This window comes from Ascaphus truei, chromosome 15, assembly GCF_040206685.1.
Source record: "Ascaphus truei isolate aAscTru1 chromosome 15, aAscTru1.hap1, whole genome shotgun sequence".
NCBI classification, from domain to species: Eukaryota; Metazoa; Chordata; class Amphibia; order Anura; family Ascaphidae; genus Ascaphus; species Ascaphus truei.
The window spans coordinates 546,565-568,588 of record NC_134497.1 but is presented as its reverse complement, the minus strand read 5'-3'; the positions used below and the strand labels follow the sequence as shown (position 1 = coordinate 568,588).

General features: G+C 42.2%; 1 protein-coding gene across 4 annotated transcripts in view; it reads left to right on the top strand.

Annotated features, from left to right (window-relative positions):
• Nucleotides 1–11,564, top strand: part of ADNP (activity dependent neuroprotector homeobox) — a 29,664-nt gene extending 18,100 nt beyond the window's left edge. For 3 of the 4 annotated variants that reach the window (XM_075571251.1, XM_075571250.1, XM_075571247.1), the window contains exons 3-5: nucleotides 5,775–5,891; nucleotides 6,906–6,998; nucleotides 7,469–11,564. In XM_075571251.1, coding sequence (XP_075427366.1) covers nucleotides 5,784–5,891; nucleotides 6,906–6,998; nucleotides 7,469–10,582 — 3,315 coding nt within the window. In that variant the 5' untranslated portion in view covers nucleotides 5,775–5,783 and the 3' untranslated portion in view covers nucleotides 10,583–11,564. Of the gene's footprint in view, nucleotides 1–3,771; nucleotides 3,970–5,774; nucleotides 5,892–6,905; nucleotides 6,999–7,468 lie in introns of all 4 variants that reach the window. The other variant, XM_075571249.1, reaches the window with a different exon arrangement.
• The last annotated feature ends 10,460 nt before the right edge of the window (nucleotides 11,565–22,024 follow it).

The following is a 22,024-nucleotide window of genomic DNA, read 5'->3' as shown; positions in this document are numbered from 1 at the left end:
GCTGCAGCGGGGGTTGGTCTCCCGGGCTGCAGGAGGGTGCTGCTGCCGGAAGGTAAACACACACTCACTCATTCACTCTCTCTCTTACTCCCGCCGCTGATTGGCTCACCAGCGCACCGCGTGACGCGTCACCACTCGGGATCGCAATTTTCTTGCATCCCCTGGCGGCTGACGCGTCACAGCGTGTAGTGAGCCATGCAGCGAGGGGGGACTGGGACCGGCTCGGGAGGACACCATCACATGGTGAGCAGCGCGCGCCGCCGGACGCAGCGGGACCAAAGCCTTAGACTACACCACCTGTGCTGAAGCAGGGATATCCTGAGGACCTGTTTGTAGCCCTTGAGCACTGGAGTTGGCTACCCCTGTTCTGAATTAACAGGAAACTCCTTCGCTGCAATGTAAAATGTCATTTTCATTCAGGATTCTAAATGAGGAAATGTTTGTGACGGGCTTCCCGTACTCTCAGCCCACCCTGTCTGTCAGCGAGCTTGTAAAGATAAAGGGCGCGTGGTAGGGAGGCTTTGCTTATACAAACTCTTGTTCAATATTAGTGTGATGTCATTATGTGATCAGCAAATGCTTGTACAGCCAGTCTCTCCCTCCCCACCTCCCCTTATCTTTATTGGTTCTCTGATGAGGATAGTGTGGGATAAGGGGAAAAAACACATAATTTGCCCATTCAGAGGCCACTAAGAAATGTAACTGACCTATCGGATAGTACCCAATCAAGGAGCATTCTAGGAGGGATTGCACCTTCCAAACATCATAGAAAGGGATTTTTATCTTTTAATGGAGTCTGAATATTGGTCTCACTGGCCAATGTGAGAAGATTTTGCTTGTTACAGCCACTTGTTTTGCAAAAGACTGCTTGATTTGCCTAAGGCTGCGATTACACTGCTAGATGGAGCTCGCGCACCAACCTCAAATTGCCTAATGCCTGCGAGGCCGCTCCGTGTGCGCGCATATGACGGAGCACGATTTGAAGATTGTCTGAAGCGCTCACGTGAAGACAATAAGGGTGAACTAACTTTGTCACACCTCCCTTATCTCCTGCAGCCAAGTTCACAGATCGCTGGGGCTGCAGGAGTGTGCGAGGCTATGCGCTCCGGCTGTTCTATATAGTGTGCGCTTGCTGTGCCATGCGCGCAGCCGTTTTAGTTGGCTGAGGTTAGTCAGCCTTTCTATAATGGTGCTGCGCACGGCAGGGTACGTGGGACAGGCCGACAGGGAGGAAGATGAAGAAAATAAAGAATTTGCAACGCTGAAGTGTGTGTGTATAATGTTAAACAATTTATTAAAGTATTTCTTTATTTCAAAACTTATAACGTGTGTGTGTGTGTGTGTGTGTGTGTGTGTGTGTGTGTGTGTGTGTGTGTGTGTGTGTGTGTGTGTGTGTGTGTGTGTGTGTGTGTGTGTGTGTGTGTGTGTGTAAAAAATACACGCAAAAAGCGTGCGCTTCGTACAGCCACACACGGTATAGAATGGCCCTAATGTGGAGAATATAGTAGGTGTGCGACAGAGCGATGGGTCCACTTTAGGGGGAGGGGTAGCGGACGCATCACCAGGATAGTTCGCCATCATTGGCTGATTCGCTCACGTGACACAACCGCGCAAAAAAACAAAAATGATTCGTCATTTGAAATCTGCCGCGCGGTTGCTCTTCATCGTGTGCAGTATGGCCAATAGAGCTGCTGTATTTTGTTCACGCTGCGCGCAAAATCGCACATGTCGCGCTCACTATAATCGCAGCCTAACGCTGGTCACTTCTAGAAATTAGAATAGAAGATTGGTACAGTTTGTGGACTCTGTGCATTGGAATATCTTAGTGATCACAAGGCCTGTGCATTCCCATGTGAGCCACTGATATTTCATTGCTATTTAAATTCTTAACATTTTGCTTCAAGATAAAGGTATGTATTTAATTTGCTTCCTTAGATTTAAATCGCCCTTAAATTAGCAGTTTTCTTAAAAGAACGCTGTTGGAAATGAACATGCGTTCTTTTCTCCGGTCTACTGAATTAAGCCAGATCAGTTTGACGGATGAAGGCATCATAATTACTTTCCGAACAAAACAAACGATTCACCTGAGGGTTGAGTCTTCTAACGAAAAGTACCAGACTGGCGTGTTTGTGTCATTTAACCTGTTCAACATGCCATGGTCGTTTGTTCACAACAAGGTAAAAGTATATGAAAGCGGCAAAACATTTGAAATTGTATATTATTGTTTATTTGTGAAGCGCCAACATAATCTGCTGTGCGGTACAATGGGGTTACAGTGTTATGTATATTACATAAACGGTTACATACAGGTGAGGAGACACATGCACAAACGGATACAAAGGTGGTACTGTGCGCCATGCTCGTGAGAGGGAATGAGGGACAATGTTGAATCAAGAAGGTAAAGTGGCTGCTCATTGTAGGATACGGTGTGGCTCAGGTTTTAATATGGCCCAGTCTGACAGCTGATCCCATTAAGGTTGGACGGCGGGGGGGGGGGGGGCGGGGAGGGTAGTAATGTTATAGGGTGTTCATTGGTCAAGCCATACAGCTTGTCCCAATGGGGTAGGAGTTGGATGTTAGAGGTATGATGGGTAGGCTTCCTTGAAAAGGTGAGGTTGGTGGTTGTTGTGTGTGTTTTTTTTTTTTTTTTCCGGGTGTTTTTGAACTGAAAGCTGGGGGCGAGTCTGTTAGGGAATTCCAGAGGGGGCAGCGCACAAGTAGTTTTGCAAGCGGGACTGAGAGAAGGTAATATAGGTGGGAGGAAAGATGGATGTCATGTGCAGAACGTGGGGCCATGTAGGTATATATTTGTGGATAAGGACTGATATAATAACATGGGGGCAGTGTCATTGAGACTTTTTGTAAGTCAATACTAAGGTTTTAAATTAAGTTCTTGAGGCTGTGGGAAGCCAGTGTAGGGATATGCGTAGTGGAGTGATGAGCCTGGCAGCAGCATTTTGGATGGGTTAAAGTTGGGAGAGGTGGACAAGGGGGAATGCCAACTAGGAGAAACCTGCAGTAATCGAGGCGGGACATAAGTGGCTTAGGATTTTTGTTGCATCATGAGTGAGAAAAGGGGTGTATTTTGGCGAAATTTCGGAGATGGAGAAAGCAGGATTTCGTCAGGCACTGAATGTGAGGAGTGAAGGAGAGATTAGTCAAAGATCACCCCTAAACAGTGGGATTGGGTTGTTGTTGATGGTGAGGTAGAGTTTTGGTATGGCAGTGGATGGGGAAAGAATATTAATTTTGTTTGGGGCCTGTTTAGCTTCAGATAGTGTGGGAGAAATCTAGGACGAGATTGCAGACACACAGTTGGGGACATGGAACAGGAGAGAGGGAGAGATTTGGGTGTCATCGGCATAAAGATGATACTGATATGTATATTTATTTTTTTAATCAGCTATAGTTAGATGATGAATTTTGTATTTATTAAATTCAACTCTTGATGCCATTTGTTTTTAATATACTGAGCATACTTTGATTTTCTTTAGCAGATCCTAGTACATCTCCCCAGCAGTGCAACATCTTTAACACTTTCCTATTTGTGATCATTTGTTGCCAACGTTCCCAGTCATTTAAGCTATAAACTGTAACAATAGGAAATGTTACCTTGGTAATATCAGGAGTCATTGGAGGTAATATGAGGAGTAGCTGCTGAGTTAGGCCGCGATTAGTGGCGGCGCGTGATGCCAGAATGAATGAATTTAGAGCAGTGGAGCGTGACCAAGCGCACTGTTTTTGAGATTACAGTTGGATTTGTTCTTGCAGCGCGACGACCGAGTCACATGAGCTGTTCAGCCAATGAAGCTGAACCACTCACGGCCACGCCTCCCACTCGCCTCCAGCCTAGTTCATGTTCCGTGCGTGGCCTTACACTAAAGAATTGTTTGAAACTGAAATGCGGCCATTTCATTAGGCACACAATCGGGCTTTTAACAGATTTACACCAAACGATTACCAGCTTGGGTAAGAATGTAGACTTGTACCTTGTCGCATGCTTTACATTTAAAAAAAATAGTACTCTGTTTTTTATGTTCAGTGTATTTGTAGCATTGGCCTTTGATAAAATTGTATAAAGCAGAAATTCAGATTTATTTTTTTTGCAAATTTACTACGTGGCAGTTTGGATGTGTTTATTTGCTTCGTGCTGTAGTCCAAATCATGTAGCATGCAAGTATTTGGGCATTGAACTGTGCTGAGTGCAATCTGGAGACACTGAAAATCTATAGCAAACACATTGGTGGACAGTGACATTAGCGTGTTTCTGAATAATATATATCTGTAATATGAAAGTAAAGTGATTGTCTCTGCATTGCGAGAGGGTTAGTCTTGCTAGATCAGGGGAGGGGAACGCCAGTCTTCTAGGGCCACCAACAGGTCAGCTTTTCAGGATATCCCTGCTTCAGCACAGCTATTGATAGTGTCACCTGTGCTGAAGCAGGGATATCCTTAAAACTAGTCCTCAAGGGCCACCAACAGGTCAGAAGTTGGCCACCCCTGCTCTAATCTTATCTGAGAATAGTATTGATATTGGTCTTGGAAGATTACCAGGCCTGCACATCATGCGGCCCCCCCGGACTCGCTGCGGGGTCCGCAGTGTGGTGCGCGATCTGTCTTCCCTGCAAATTCTACTCTTTCCCCTGCAGAATGCCGGCATTGCATGGTGCCCCGTTACCATGGCAACGTGGCATCATTTGATGCCGCACGACCATTTGTTCAGGACCTGCAGGGAAAGACGGAGATTGCCGGACCCCACAGCAGACAAGTCATGGGGGGTGGGGTGTTAATAACCCCGGAAATTTGATAATTTTAATTAGTTTTACCTGTGCGGACTGAATCGGTTTTCCCTGGAGCAATTTGGCTGGTCTCGCTTTACAAGTTGTGCAGGCCTGCTTTACACGGAGAGGACAACAACTATCAGATCAAGTTTAAAGGATATCCCTACTTCAGCACAGTTGGCTGTTATTATGACTGAGCCACCTGTACTGAAGCAATGATATCCTGAAAACTTGACCTGTTGGTAGCCCTTGAGGACTGGAGTTGGCCACACCTGCTCTAGATCAACATTTATGATTGGTACAAATAACGGTTTAATTCTGACAACACACACACACCTCCCAAACCCCCAAAACCCACCACATTGTATGTATGTCAAAAGGAGTCCTACTGAGCGTGGCCAAATGTATACAACAAGACAGAAATGCCCAATGCTACATCCAATGTGACAAATACATAGTAACATACTTCAATATTCTCGTTAGTGAGTCATTTAGTTAAACACTTTGGCTGGTGTTAGGACCTGCTTACTGGTCATGCTGTGACGTGGCTTGCAGGCTTATAACGCTTTGGCCAAAGGGTTTAACTAAATGACCCTTGCTCACGAATATTGAAGTATTTTACGATGTGTTTTTGTAGCATTGGGCATTTGTCTTTTGTTGTATGACTCCAAATACATCTTGTCACTAGCAGTGTTATAAAGGTTTAATGTTATCAATAATTTTTTTTTGTAGTAACATTTTGTTTATAGTTGCGAATGTTCATTTTATTTACCTGACTTTGTTTTGTTTACTTTGCTCTCAACTAATGTTGCATACATCTTTTTTTTTTATTTTTATGTACGCTGGTTTTACTTACCTATGAACACATGTTAGTGCTGTAATTTTCATATGCTTAATTGTGAATATGTATAGCAAATACATTTGTTAGTCCAAGAAATGAATAGACTTTTTGTCTCAATAAACTTGCATTTAAGATTCCTCTCTCTGTTTCAGGTAGTAACGATGTTTCAACTTCCCGTTAATAACCTCGGCAGTTTAAGGAAAGCCCGCAAGACTGTCAAAAAGATATTAGGGGACATTGGCTTGGAATACTGCAGAGACCATGTCGATGTAAGTTTTGTTTGCGCATTGTATACTGGACTAGGAAGGCATTAAGCTTTATGGTTTAGCTGTGGGGTGCTTAACTCCAGTCCTCAACCCCAACCCCCCCCCCCCTCCCCCCCCAACCAGCCACCTGTACTGAAGCAGGGATATCCTTAAAACCTGACCTTTTGGGGGGGGAAAGCCGCATGAGGACTGGAGTTTAGCGCCCCTGCTTTAACTCACTCGATTCTGCATTAGCTGCCATTCCACCAGGTGAGTTAATGGACCCTGTTTTGAAATGTGTAGCTAGAGGGACACATTAAGATACAGCTGTTGCCCTTTCAGCCTCTATCAAAGAAGATTATTGTTTCTAGAAATTATTCATTTGCTGTTGTATAAATAGTACGCACGCACGCACACACGCACACACGCACACACACACACATTAATTATATATATATATATATATATATATATATATATATATATATATATATACACACTGACACACATTATATATATATATATATATATATATATATATATATATATATATATATATATATATATATATATATATATATATATATATATATATAACACACGCACACTGACACACGCACACTGACACACGCACACTGACACACACACACAGTTTGCATGTAATTTAGTAGAGGTAAATCACTTCACAGGTGAGGCATTGCAGAGAGATCGGTTATCAGAAGTGCCCATTAGGCCATGGGTGGCAACTCCAGTCCTCAGGGGCCACCAGCAGGTCAGGTTTTCAGACTGTCCCTGCTACAGCATAGGTGGTGCTGTCAAAGACCGAGCCTCTGAGCCACCTAAGCTGTAGCTGGGCTAGCTAGAAAACCTGACCTGTTGGGGCGGGGGTGGGCTTGGGGTTTAGAGTTGAGAACCTACAGTGACGACTGATGACTAAGCAAAGCACATCACAATAGTTTTATCGCTTTGATTTGTATATCCTTGGAAGAAGATGGCATAAAAATACCAAAATCTTACATATTTTTTCTTAAAATGTAGGAGTTTAAGCAATTTGAACCGAATGACTTCTATGTGAAGAATACTTCGTGGGACGATGTAGGATTATGGGATCCTTCACTTACTAAAAATCAGGTTTGAAAACTTTTCTATTGGTTTTTTTCTCATTACTATAAGATGTGGGGAGGGGGTGTATATAGTGGGGGAGGGAGTTCTGCACATGGAAACTAGAATATTCCTGATAATAGTTATCAAACTGCATTTTTATTACTCTTCAAATCCAAATTGGACTGTCGGCAAGCATAATTTATCACAGGTTGTCAAAACGCACCATCATTTTTAATGTATGTAACCTTCATTTGTGTATTGCACTCAAGTTACTGTCAGACAGGCATCTTCCCGATGCCAGCTAATTCCTGGGGTGTTATCTTTAAATGTGAAATATTTGTGTAACTCTGTACTTTTTATTTTATATATATATATATATATATATATCTCTCTCTGTCTCAAAGTATAATTCTGCTATAAATGTATGAATCAACGTGATTGCATGTACTTTATGAAACGTCATGAATGACTTTTAAAATGTATTTTCCGTTTTATAGGACTATCGGACAAAACAATTCTGCTGTAGTGCATGTCCATTCTCATCGAAGTTCTTCTCTGCTTACAAAAGTCACTTTAGAAACGTCCACAATGAAGACTTTGAAAACAAAATTCTTCTCAACTGTCCCTACTGTACTTACAACGGGGACAGAAAGACTTTGGAAATGCATATTAAAGTATTTCATGCTCCAAATGCACCTTCACAAGGTCCTGGCCTTGGCGGTTTCAAAGATAAAAACAAACACGATGGCCTTAAAAACAAGCAGGCTGACAGTATAGAGCAAGCTGTTTATTATTGTAAGAAGTGCACTTACAGAGACCCACTCTATGAAGTTGTTAGAAAGCACATATACAGGGAACATTTTCAGCATGTGGCAGCACCGTACGTGGCCAAATCAAGTGACAAATCGCTCAATGGTGCCGTCTCTGTGGGTTCAAGCCCAAGGGATGAAGGTAGCATTCATTGCAAGCGCTGTCTTTTTATGCCGAAGTCCTATGAAGCTTTAGTCCAACATGTTATCGAAGACCATGAACGCATAGGATATCAAGTGACCGCTATGATAGGGCACACAAACGTGGTGGTTCCAAGATCCAAACCATTAATGCTGATCGCTCCGAAACCTCAGGATAAAAAATCTTTAGGTATTCCTCAAAGATTGGGTCAAATGTCCACAGGAAATGTCCGAACCCTTCCCTCTCAGCAAATGGTGAATCGGCTCACTATACCAAAGCCTTCAATGAATTCTAATATGATGTCCAATGTCCATCTACAGCAAAATAACTACGGAGTTAAAAATATGGCATCGGGTTACTCTGTTGGGCAACAAATGAGATTAGGCATGAGTGGAAATGCACCTGTTTCTATTCCCCAGCAGTCTCAATCGATGAAACAATTGCTTCCAGGTGGTAATGGAAGACCTTACTCACTTGGTTCTGACCAGAGATCCCAAGCTCCTTTAAGGTACTCACTTCAGTCTGGAAATTCAAGTCTTTCTTCAGGCCATTTGAAGCCAGCATCCATAACTCCAACTCATATAACATCGCGAGCACTAGCTCAGTCTAGTTCCAAGCCGCCTGCTGCTGCCGCTGCAGCGGCCGCCGCCGCTGTGGCTGCCGCCGCTGCAAACTCCAATTCGTCTACCCAAAAATGGAAAATATGTACAATCTGTAACGAGTTATTTCCTGAAAATGTGTACAGTGTTCACTTTGAAAAAGAGCACAAGGCTGAAAAAGTGCCTGCAGTTGCCAATTACATAATGAAAATACACAACTTTACAAGCAAATGTCTATACTGTAATCGCTACCTACCCACTGATACTTTGCTAAATCACATGTTGATTCATGGCCTCTCTTGTCCATATTGCCGCTCTACATTCAACGATGTAGAAAAAATGGCTGCTCATATGAGAATGGTTCACGCGGAGGAAGAGATGGCACCTAAAACAGATTCCACTTTGACCTTTGATTTGACATTACAACAAGGTAGTCACACTAATATACATTTACTGGTAACCACATACAATCTTAGGGATGCTCCTGCTGAATCTGTAGCTTACCATGCTCAGAATACAACTGCTCCTCCTCCAAAACCTCAACCAAAAGCTCCTGAGAAGACTGAAGTACCAGTAAAAAATTTACCCCAGGCTGCTGTTCCATACAAAAAAGATGTAGGCAAAACGCTTTGCCCTCTCTGCTTTTCTATCTTGAAAGGGCCCATATCTGATGCACTTGCACATCACTTGAGGGAGAGGCATCAAGTTATTCAGACTGTTCACCCTGTTGAGAAAAAGCTCACCTACAAATGCATTCATTGTCTCGGTGTCTACACGAGTAACATGACCGCGTCGACCATCACATTGCATCTTGTACATTGCCGAGGTGTGGGAAAAACACAAAATGGGCAGGATAAATCCAATGCCCCACCGAAAATGATATCCCCAACAGCAACTCCAATGAAACGTTCAAATGAAATTGTAGATCTAGCCCTGGCAAAGAAGAGAAAGTTGGAGGATGACCCAGATGCACCACTCATTTTGGATGATCTGCCTGAAGAACCTGTGGTATTGGCATTGGATCCCAAGGGCCATGAAGATGATTCGTACGAAGCAAGAAAAGCATTCCTTACAAAATACTTCAACATGCAGCCCTACCCCAGTAGACGCGAAATTGAGAAGTTAGCAGCCAATTTGTGGTTATGGAAGAATGACATTGCTTCGCATTTCAGCAACAAGAGGAAAAAATGTATTCGAGATTGTGAAAGATACAAACCCGGTGTCATACTTGGCTTTAATATGAAGGAGCTAAATAAAGTAACACATGAAATGGAATTTGGTGCTGAGTGGATGTTCAAGAACATTGATGAAAATCAATCTACACCAAATGCGAGTAAAACCGTTGATAAGAAAAAATTCAATGAATCTAGTCCACCCGATAGTTCTGCAAATGTGGAAGATGACTCAAATGAAAGTGGCTGCGTGTTGACTCCAGACAAAAATCCTAAAATGCCCAGAAAAGCTCCAATAAAGAATCCAGAGTCCAACCTTTCTCCGCTGTCTCCACAGCAGGATTCTGTGGAGTTTCTAGAAAAGCCGCAGCGAAAGAAAGCTTCAAAGCCGAAAGCAAGCGAGTCGTCTGAAGCAACAAAAGAAATTGTTTCTGACACTGAAGAGAGTGAACCACAGAAGTCTTCTTCTGTGTGGAAAGATGAAGCCTCGAGGTCCGATTGTGAACCTGGTTCTAAACAAGGGTCTGACTCTGAAGACCGCACACCTGAGGTAAAACCAGAAACCTGGATAAATGATTCAAACCACAGTGAAGACGCTGGTACGGGTAAAGAAGTCGCAAAAAGAAAAGCTACCGTGTTAGATGGTGGTGGTGGTGAGCAACCAAAATGGAAAACCAATTCATTTGGAAAAGTTGAGGAGTTTTGGTCCAAAGACACACTTTCGTATCCCAATGCAACAGTTGACGATGAAAGCTTGTCAAATCAACCAATGGAATGGCAAAATAGCACAATTGACAGTGAAGGTGGAGAGCAATTTAACAATATGACTGTTACAGACGCAATGCACAGCAATCTAGCCGGTGTAGGGCTCAGTAGCCAACAAGTATAGGTTAGGTTCATAGACACCACAGCAACGTGACTGCTAAGCGGAACTTGAACTGCTTCTGCCTAGAAGTGGTAGGTCTCATAGACAGTGGAAACTATTGCCACTGTTATTCCAAGGTTTCTTTATAAACAGTGCTATTGGTTAAAATTGCTTGTGATATCCACTATGATGGGCACATAACAATGTGAAAAATAACATTGGAAGTTGCAGAATGCACACAGTGGAGTTCAAGATCTGCATTTTTTTCCCATTTGTCACTCTCTAAGTTGTGTCTTTTTAAACATCCCTTTTCACATGCTAGGTTAATCTAACATACAAGCTACCGGTTCAATGTGTATAGACAATTCTGGGGATACTTTTTTTTTTTGGTCCATTCTGAATAGTTAAAATGTATATTTGTACAGTCTTTTAGACCTATTCAAAGTCAGGCTTCTGAAATTGTTCTTGTGTATCCACTATATAGAATTTTTTTTTTTTTAGTGATGCCCTGCTGTGTAAAACGCTGTATCTAGTTTACCTAGCAATGGCTTGAAACTGCTATAGTAAAAAAATACATTGACAAACTTCGTTTTTGCACATAACCTGTACAATCTTAAAATCTGAGTTCAGTTGCATAAAATGTGGCTGGGCTGTTTGTACCAGAGACGTTTCTGAATATCCTTGATATTGATTCCAGTTGGCAAACTGGTATTTCAGTGTTTGTCTGAAATATTTCACGCTAATTAAGTCCAATGCAAGAAACAAGTTTGCAACTCTTCATATTTTGACACCTTTTAAAGATCTGTATAGTATGTATTGTGTTAAAGTATACAAAACACAATACTGTATTTTGGATATTTAGTTTCTTTAGTTAATACCCACATAGTGTTGTTCATTTATACCACCTAATATTTGACACACTGTTGTAGTAGTAATATGTGATCTTTATTTCCCTTTGTATTCCTTTAAGCATCTAAATAAAATGCTGTATTGTGCTTAATGTAAACATTTGCTTTATTATGGGGTTTGTGTTGCTTTTTTAAGTTTGACAATACTTTAAGGCCGTGTGTATAGTGTCCGCGACGGGCGACAGCAACACAATGTCGCCCCAAAACAAATACATTGCCGCCGCTTGCGCTTATAGTAAGCGCGACGGAGCGTCGCGAACTTTGGGAGCTGGCAATATTTGATTTTTCGTGGGCTGTCGCCTCATGTGACAGCCCCTTAACAAATCAAATGCCAGTACGCCCGCAACGCCGCCGCAAAGCAAAATATAACTTTCGCTAGCCGTGACGTCGCGGGCACTATACGCGCGTCCTAAGAATGTACTTTCACTGAACCATTTGACATGAGCATTGGTGGTTTATACTTCTATCGCCTGTAATGTTATGATGAAAGAAATACAAAACATTGTGACTGTTGCAGAACTATCATTTGCCACAAGTTAACATTTAAACCAGATTTATATAACTGGACCCTTCATAATATATTCTGCATTTCAAATGATCAGCAGATTTCGGTGCATGTAGTTTAGACAGTTGTAATGGCACTTCTAATAAAGCAGGGCTAACCTATTTCCTTTGATTGCATTTTGGATTTTCTTTTTATTCGGTCAACTTTAAATTTCCTCAAGCACGGTGTCAACCCAGGCACATGAATTGGAGTTGCAAAATCCTTTCTGTCCATGCTGAGACACTGTCCCTAGGAGGCTACAATACTACATGACTCCTGTTTCTCTAAACAAGGAGTGGCCAACTCCAGTGAAGAGCCACCAACAGGTCAGGTTTTAAGAATGAGCCACCTGTTCTGAAACGGATAATCAGAGACTGTCTTTAACTGAGCCTCTGAGCCACCTGTGCTGAATCAATGATATCCCTAATACCTGGCCTGTTGTCTCTTGAGGACTGACTTTGGCCACCTCTGCCCTAAACGAACAAGTCTCACTGTGCTCAACCTGGGAAAACTGACCTTGACTTTGTGACCGCTTTGCATATTATAATGATTAAAAGTATTTATAGATGTGTAAGATAGTGTAGTGCCTCACAACAATGTAACGTGGAATTCACTGAAGTTTTAGTTGTATAGTAGTAGTATAACACATGGAATGCATGGGCAGGGGACAGGCACCGATTTTTAAACCTAGTTTGTTTATTTTTTAAGGTTGAATGATAACCAAAAGCTTTGGAGGCGGTTTACAACAATTTTTAGACTAAACCTGTTTTTGTACCTTTTTGGAAAATTGTTTTTTTCGTCGTTGAATAAACAGTTAACACAGTAAATATCTGAGAATTAGAGGGTATAAAGGAAAAAAACAATTATTTTCTGTGAACACATGAATAATCACCTTTTTGAGTGTGGTTGAATCATTTTTTTGGGGGGGGGAGGGAGAGAATGTGTAATGTAGTTTATTCTTTTTAAAAGACAAACCGCAGAGTTACCAGAAATGCAGACTTGCTAAAACAAAATAGAGATATTGAAGGCTGACCTGTAGTAATTTGCTCATTGTGCATTTCTTTGGACTGTGACTCCACCTGAAAGTTACCATATGGGTGTCAGGGGAGAACTTTTATTTTAGAAAAATGAATCTGGCCTTTAGAGAAAGTACATTTGAATGTTTACATTTACATTATGAAATTCACAAAAACCAACATTTGTCTTAAGCATAAACATTCCTCTTGGGGAGAGAGAACCACCAATAATTACAATGGGGGCACACCCCCTAATACCCTCAACTGTGAATACAAGAAATCAGCCTTCATTTTGGCATTTTTGGTTATTGGCTACTTGGGCCCGTGTGTAACACATTACATCTTTTAGTTAGTGTGGGCATAATGTGATGTAGTGAAACATGGTGTAATTGTAAACAGTTACATAGTAAATGAGGTTGAAAAAAGACGTACGTCCATCAAGTTCAACCTATGCTAAATTTAGACAACAGATACTTTATCCTATATCTATACTTACTTATTGATCCAGAGGAAGGCAAACAAAAAAACCCATTAAGGGGAAAATTAATTCCTTCCTCCAAGAATTGGCAATCGAATTAATCCCTGGATCAACATCCTTTCCGTGTATACTTATTTGGTATATCCCTGTATACCTTTCCCATCTAAAAAGATGTCCAACCTTTTTTTGAACAAATCTATTGTATCTGCCATCACAGTCTCCATGGGTAATGAATTCCACATTTTAACTGCCCTTGCTGTAAAGAACCCTTTCCTTTGTTGCTGGTGAAATTTCCTTTCCTCCAACCTTAAGGGATCGCCCCGAGTCCTTTGTACTGCCCGTGGGATGAATAGTTCTTTTGAAAGCTCCTTGTATTGTCCCTGAATATATTTGTATATAGTTATCATATCCCCTCTTAGACGCCTCTTTTCTAATGTAAATAAATCGAATTTAGCTAGCCTCTCCTCATAAGTTAGAATGTCCATCCCCTTTATTAATTTGGTGGCTCTTCTCTGCACTCTCTCTAGTTCCATAATGTCTTTTCTTAGGATTGGTGCCCAAAATTGTACTCCATATTCAAGGTGTGGTCTTACTAATGCTTTGTAAAGGGGCATAATTATGTTTACTTCCCTTCCACCCATTGCCCATTTGATGCAAGATAAGATTCCCCCAATATATCTCCATTTAATTTGTAAGTTGCCTTTTTATTCTTGCATCCCAAATGCATAACCTTACATTTATCTGTACTAAACCTCATCTGCCATTTACCTGCCCACGTTTCCAATGCTTTCAAGTTGTACTTTCTGTACGGATAATGTTTGGCCTGAGGGTACAGAGATTAATGTACAGGTGCTTTTAATAGCATCTCATCGGTTATACCAAGGGTGCTCAATTCCAGTCAAGTGCCCACCCCCTTGCAACAAGTCATGTTTTCAGAATATCTCTGCTTATGCACAGGTGTCTCAAACAGTACCTGCTTCAGGTGGTGCAATCTTGGATATCCTGAAAACCTGACCTGGGAGAAGGGGGTGAGGGGGCTTGAAGACTGGAGTTGAGCACCTCTGGGTTGTGCCATGCTCCAGGTATACCTTCTTTTCTAGTTGAGCTTTTTGGTAAACAAACAAAATATACAAAGAAACCCAGTACATCAACATTTTATTTATATTTTCCACTGGCAGCACAAGCAGGTTTCCATGGGAACCTGTGTTGCGTTTCATACTGCTGCCTTACAATACGAGGAGCGGAGACCGGTCACATGGTGTGTAGGAACAATCTAAATGTCTGTTAAGAGTTTCATTCTGATTACATACTGGAGCAGTGACTCCCAAAATGGGAGTTTGTAAAAGGTACTGGAAAAGTTGACCGTGCCCCGGCCCTGCCCGTACCTGATGCTATTTACTCATTCTGTATTTTCTCCCAAAGAGGAAAGCTAAGTTCTCTGTACCGATCTATTAAATTAACGAAAACACTGCCTTAATTTGTATGTGAAGATGGCAGCTATTCAGCACATGTAAAAACGCAAGTACATACTTCAGCATTAACAATGCCAAATCGTTACAACAAATTGACATTTGTGAGACTGCTCTGTTCAAATTTCTGTGTTATCTGTACTTGAATTTACATTTTTGTGTAATGCCTTTGTGGTGATTGATGAAGAGCCAGCCAAACCGGGAATAACTGCAGGAAGGGTTCATCTATACCAGGGATGGCAAACGCCAGTCCTCAAGGGCCAGCAGACCAGGTATTGGGATAGCCCTGCTTCAGCACAGGTAGCTGTCATTCTGATGGTGATGTATAAATCAATATTGGTAAATAGTCTTTCATGGTTATAAGCAGTGCTTGACAAATCACCCAAAAATCTACACGCCGAACCAAAAAAAAATTTTTACTGGCAGCCTAGCCCAGCCCCACTTTAAATGTTTGTTTTTTTTAATAAATTCCTAGTAAGAACTAATAACATTAGTTTTTGACATAGCAGTTTAATTATTGTATTACATTTATACTTCACTACAATTAGGTGTGCCTAATCTAGGAAAAATAAAACACAGATATGAATGTCTAGTTTCCTGAATCCCTTAGCCAGTGCCTGGATGCCCCCGCTTCACAATTTCTAAAGCCGCAATCCCACCTGGGATCTTACCTGATCCGCAGTCCCTCAATGGCCAGGTGTTCCCTACCTGTCTCCTGGGTTAGGGGGGATTCCGATGTCTCCTGTGTGAAGCTTGAGTCAGATCTGGAAGAAAGCCGTATCGGTTATTTCGGTGTAGGTACAGGGCAGTTAAGATATATAGGGTAAATAAGGTATCCAGATCGAGTGTTGTGAGAGACAGAGGGCGACTGACTGGGTGGGTACGTCTGGTGACACGGCAGCGGTGTGTGTGTGTGTGTTGGGGGGGTGGAAGAGAAGAGGAAAGGCTGATGATACAAGCAGGCGGCTGTGCCTCCCCTCTGCAGGGTGGCCCAGCAACCAGGGGTGGGGAAGTACACGTGCAGCTGCAAAAGCGCCAAGACTCAACCCTCCTGCCTCCCCACCCTGTTTTCTCCAGTACCTCACCGGCTTCCCCCTCACACTCTGCATTTAGTGGACAAGCATGGGAACAGGAGCCACCAGCACCACACGTGCACAGCCACGCGACACCATCTACCGCAACCCAGGCGGTATACCTATGACAGGCAAAGGAGCACATTGTCCTCCCAAGGTAAGGAACACCCCACTCCCCGGAGGGCACACCCCCGCTACAACCTTCCGCCCTAGCCGGGCAGCCACAGGGACTGTGGGTAGAGGGGGGGGGGGGACACCACACTGCGGGTGCAGCCGCCACAAGACACGGGCAGAATATAAAATAACACCGGAGACAAGGGGGGAGGCATGAGACAGTACTTACCTCTGCCGAAAAGGAAGGGCGAGCTTGACTGCTCAGCTCATATAGAGCCTGGCTGCAAGCAAAAGAAGGAAAAAAAGTCCTGGCAGCGCGCCAACACATCAGCCCAATCAGGTGGGGGGGGGGGTTATTTATTTTTTCTCTTGAGCAGGGGAATTGTAAGAACCGCATCACCCGTGGCGACCAGATTTGTTGAGCACTGGTTATAAGTACATATTCTTGCACTCTATCTGCATATACTCTGCCGTTTATAGAAGAACCAATGTAAATTTACACACCTAGGTTTTAACACAGTGATGCAGCCGCTTCAAAATATACATCAATATTGGTAAATTGTGTGCAAGAATATTTAATTATAAAAATAATAGACCATTTACCAACGCGTGTGTGTTTACACACTACCAATATAGTGAAAAAGAAAAATTGTGATATCGCTAAAGTTTACACACCAATATGATAATAAACAGTGAAATAATATCCTTTACATAAAGGCAGGCTGCCTGGTACCTACTGCTGGTACAAACAGATAACAACGTGAAAAAAGAAAAACCTGGCGCCAAATGTTCAAATGGTAAGTCCTGTGATCCTCAAGGAACCTGCACACATGCTTGACAGGCCATGGAATGAGAAAAAGAAAAACAAAAATCATAGCGTAACACTGCTGGGTAAATCACAATAACACTAAGAAACATAAAACAGTGAGACGCCTAGTGACAAACTAAAAAATATATAGACAATTGGATCACAGGACTTACCATTTGAACATTTGGCGCCAGGTTTTTTTCTTTTTTCACACTACCAATATAGATATATATTTAAGAGGTGGCCTCAGTGTTTGAAAACTAGGCGTGTAAATGTACATTGGTTCTTGCATAGATAAACAGTTTAATTTATGATTGTAATTAGACAACATTTTGTTATGTTCACGTGTTTATTACTGCTCACTTCTGAGCTGGTACGAGGTGTGTAGGGTACAATTTATTTAGAGGTATTCTCACCAACAGAATAGGTATAATTATGCAGAATGCACCAACTACATTGGTTAAGGAACTGCAGCACTGGTATAGGTTTTACGCGAGACGTGTGTTGAATTATGTACATGGTGCCGTGCAAAATGAAAGTACAACACTTCAGCTGATGAACGGTTGTTTGTTTCCCATTCACATCTCTAGTTCATAAAACATCCTATCAGTACTGTTTAAAAATAAAATGACTGCAATGTGGGAACTTATTTTTGGACTTAAAGTTATAGGTGGTGAAGGCTCCTCCAGCGGACACAAAATGGCCGTGCTAATTTTGCCAGGTCATGGGACCATACGAAGCCTCAGTATCTGTCGTTACGGCTTTCTATTGGACAGCCATTTAAATCCTTGTGAGAAATGGAATTAGGTTAGTATCTCTGGAACTGGAGAGTCTCATGGGCTGAAAATAATTCTGGTCTGCTTTGGGGGGTGGGCTTCCCTGTACAAATAAGTGTCAATGTTGGGGCTGCTGCATTTAAAATATATGTTAAAGCAGCTAGAACTGTCACTTACTGACACACAAAGTGGCACCATTTTTGGTTTTGCGTGGTAATTCAGGATAAGACGGCTTTACTGATGAAGCCTTTTGAAATCTGCATCGACTCCAGCTCTGCTGCCTGGCAATGTAGAGCAAGTTAAAAATACAGCAGGGGTTGCTGTGTGAATACTCTACTGCAGGTTTTTGGCCTTCTAATTTTTTTTTCTCCTAGCACTTTTTATAGGTTTGATTTTTTTTTTTTTTTTTAATTACATCACTTTGACCCCAGTTTTACAATATTTCATTTTGCAGGAAGGATGCACCTTTTTAAAGAACCAACTACAACAGTTTTATACCAGGTCATATAGGCACAATTTATATGAACGCTAACCTCAGAGCGGCCAGGATTGCTCTGGCAGGAAAGTGTATATAGGGAGTTAGGTGTGAACTGAGTAAGCTCCGACGTGGGGTTTATTAAATCGGCCCATACAGGCTAGAGATTCACAAAGCACGGTTTCCTTAGGGCTTATAACGGACCTTACCTAAAACAGGAACTAATGTTCTTTTCCCTGCGGGTAACGCATATCGTTAAAGTTAATTATATGCGAAAACTGGCCGTTCTACATTTTCATTAGCCAAGGTGAAGACGATGCACAAGTGTAGGGGGAAAAAATTGATAAAGCGTGCGCGTCGCGAAACGTGTCAGAGGGGGTCTTTCTCCTTGCTGTTTCTATGTGCCGATTAATAAAGAATTTTTTTGTACCGGTAATCGTCAGTCCAGCTATTTTTTCTCTACGCTTGTGCATAGTCTCTTCACTGCGGCTCTATGGACATTTATAATACCACGCATGAGCGCCGCGTGTCCTTCAAATGTTTGCAAACGCTCGCGGGGGGGGTGGAGGGGAGCTGCACGGGAAGCTGAGCGCGCTAGAAAGTTTGAAAATTTTGTTTACCTAAGCGCCGGTGAGTGTACTCGCACGCATCGCGTGAGCGGGGACTTGCATATATAATATATATATATATATATATATATATATATATAAAATATATATACATACTAGCTGAGACCCGGGATTGCCCGGGATTAAAATTTCCCTCTCTCCACTCCCCCGCCCCCTGCGCAGCTCCGGTCTCCCCCCCCCCCCCCCCTGCGCAGCTCCGGTTGTGTGTCCCCCCCTGCGCTGCTCCGGTTGTCTGTCTGTCGTCCCCCCCCCGAGCAGCTCTGATCTCCCCCCCCCCCGCCCCCGCAGCACACAGTGAGACACACATGGTGCAGTGAGTTTGGAGTCTCTTGCCAGTGCTGTCTGTTGCTCCCTCCAGTCTGTGAGGGGGGGCTCTCCCCATGGGGTTAAATGCAGGAAGAGAAGAGGAGAGTGGTTGGGTGAGGTCATAGAAGCAAACAAGCCAATGAGAGGCGTGCGGGGGCCGGGCCACGGACCAATCTGATTGGCCAGAGGCTGAGTGACAGACCGACGGACCAATCGGATTGCCCATAAGAACAGCAAATATACAACGTTTTAAATTTTATATATATATATATATAAATGTCACCGCGCCGCCTGCTCAGCGCTACCGGGGACGCAGCCTTAGGAGAGTGCACGGATACCTAAGTGCAACCTAGAGGAAACTGATACTAATATTCTATTAGTTTAAGAGCCTATTCTCTCATATTGGAGCATATTGTAGCACAAAGAAACACTGTACAGAGATGCCTGAACTGAAGTGAATCTGGGAGGAAAGGAAAGGCAATACAAATCCTCCAAATTGTGCTGCTCATCAGTACAAAGTCCTGTGCTCTCCGCAGGAGAAAAGTTCCATTTATGACAACCCTCTGTTGTCTATCCTTCAACCAGTTTTTAATCCAGGTGCATACATTACTGAGTTCAATTTGCTTTATTTTGTACACCAACCTCTTGTGTGGAACCGTATCAAAAGCTTTTGTAAAATCTAAGTAGACCACATCAACTGCATTACCCTGGTCTAAATTCCTACTTACCTCCTCAAAGAAACAAATAAGGTTAGTTTGGCAAGATCTATCCTTCATAAATCCATGCTGACTATTACTAATAATTTTGTTTTCCATTAGGTATTCCTGAATATTATCCCGTATTAAACCTTCAAGTAGTTTCCCCACTATTGAAGTCAGGCTTACAGGTCTGTAATTCCCCGGTAGAGATCTAGCTCCCTTTTTGAAATATAGGCACCACATCTGCTTTAAGCCAATCTTGTGGTACTGAGCCTGTGGAAATGGAGTCCTTGAATATTAAATATAATGGTTTGGCTATTACTGATCTTAACTCCGTGAGAACGCTTGGATGTATGCCATCGGGGCCAGGTGCCTTATTTACTTTAATTTTTTCAAGCCGCTTATGAACTTCTTCCTCAGTTAACCAATTGTTCATTAATATGGAGGTTGTGGCTTCCTCCTGCAGCACTACTATTGAAATAATCGATTCTTCCCTGGTAAACACAGAGGCAAAGCATTTGCTTTTTCCTTATCTCCAATATGCCTGCCCATCTCACACTGAAAGGGTCCTATATATTCTTTTCTCATTTTTTTGTTATTAAGGTACTTAAAGAACTTTTTAGTGTTGATCTTACTTTCTATTGCAATCCTTTTTTCATTATCCATTTTTGCTAATTTGATTACGCTTTAGCAATTTTTGTCACATTGCTTATAATTCTGATACGATGCTTCCGTCCCTTCTGACTTGAATCTAAACGCCTTCCTCTTCTTGTCCATTTCCTCACCGATATTTGGTGGTTTATAGCATAGCCCCACAAACATTTTCTTTATGCTTTTACCTCCACTGCTAAGTTCTATCCACAAGGTTTCTACATTTTTCATCATTCCCTTCATAAACATCTTACCTTTATTATAGGTTTCAGATCTGGTTTAACATATAAGCATACTCCACCTCCCCTTCTATTTGCTCGATCCTTCCGAAAAAGGGAATAACCCTCTAAATTAACTGCCCAGTCATGATTTTCATCCCACCATGTTTCAGTAATGCCTATGATATCATACTGCTCCCTTGCAGCTATTAATTCAAGCTCCCCCATTTTATCTGTCAAGTTTCTTGCATTAGCAAGCATGCATTTCAGGTTTTTTTCAGGCTGTACTATTATCTTATCTGCTCCTTTCTGCGCCAACTTGGTTTAGCCTTTAGAAGTTTTCTAGTATTATCTCCATGTACTATTGGTGTCTCACTGTTTGTCAAACTCGCACTTGCCCATTGTGAAGATAGCTTATCATAGGTTGTAATTTACACCAAATACTGGGTTTGAACTGAACGAGGCTTAGATATAATAAAGTATATTTATTCCTTTGGATAGGTGAACACGAAATAATACAGTAACAGACAAGAAGTACACTTACTTTGGGGATGGGGGATGAGAAGTATGTTGCATAGCAATTCTCTCGCAATCAGGTAACAATTCAGATGATATCAGAAGACAAAGGATAAAGGGTGGACAACAGTTTATAAACCTTTTGTAACCCTATCCTTAACATTAAGTACAGGTGATTGGTCTTCAATTACCTCTAGCCACTCATTAACGTGGGAACACATTTTGATACATGCCCCCCTGCTAGCTGGTACATGCGCATTAGAACTCTGGGGTCTCATTTCTGTAGCCCCTCATCTGCATCAGGAATGCCAGCTAGTCTACCAGATTGGATTCCGGGCAGGATATTCTTTGTTATAAGGTGTTAAATGGGACACTTAAAGACTGCTCTGGTTTGAGTAATCTCCGCCCTCATGTAAACAGTGGAGGTGACAAAATCCTTTGAACAATACATAAGTCCTAGACATTGGGTCGCCTCTCTGGCCATATGCTACCCTTGTATGCAAAGGAATTTCCTCTGGGTTTTATCCCTGCTTTGGGACACAGTATGCAAGATAAAACATGAACATATTAAAATATCCGGTTCCATTGGGACCAGCAGGTCCAAACTTCCCAGTTCCCAATGCCGGAACTGGGACACCCTATGGTCCAATTTGCGACTTGCTACGACCTTCGGAACTGGAGTTACACAAATACACCTTAAACCGTTTCCTATTTTAATACAAAAATCTCCGCTGTAAATTAAATCACGGTTTTTCACTAAATCCCCATTGAAAACAACGGGCTCCGC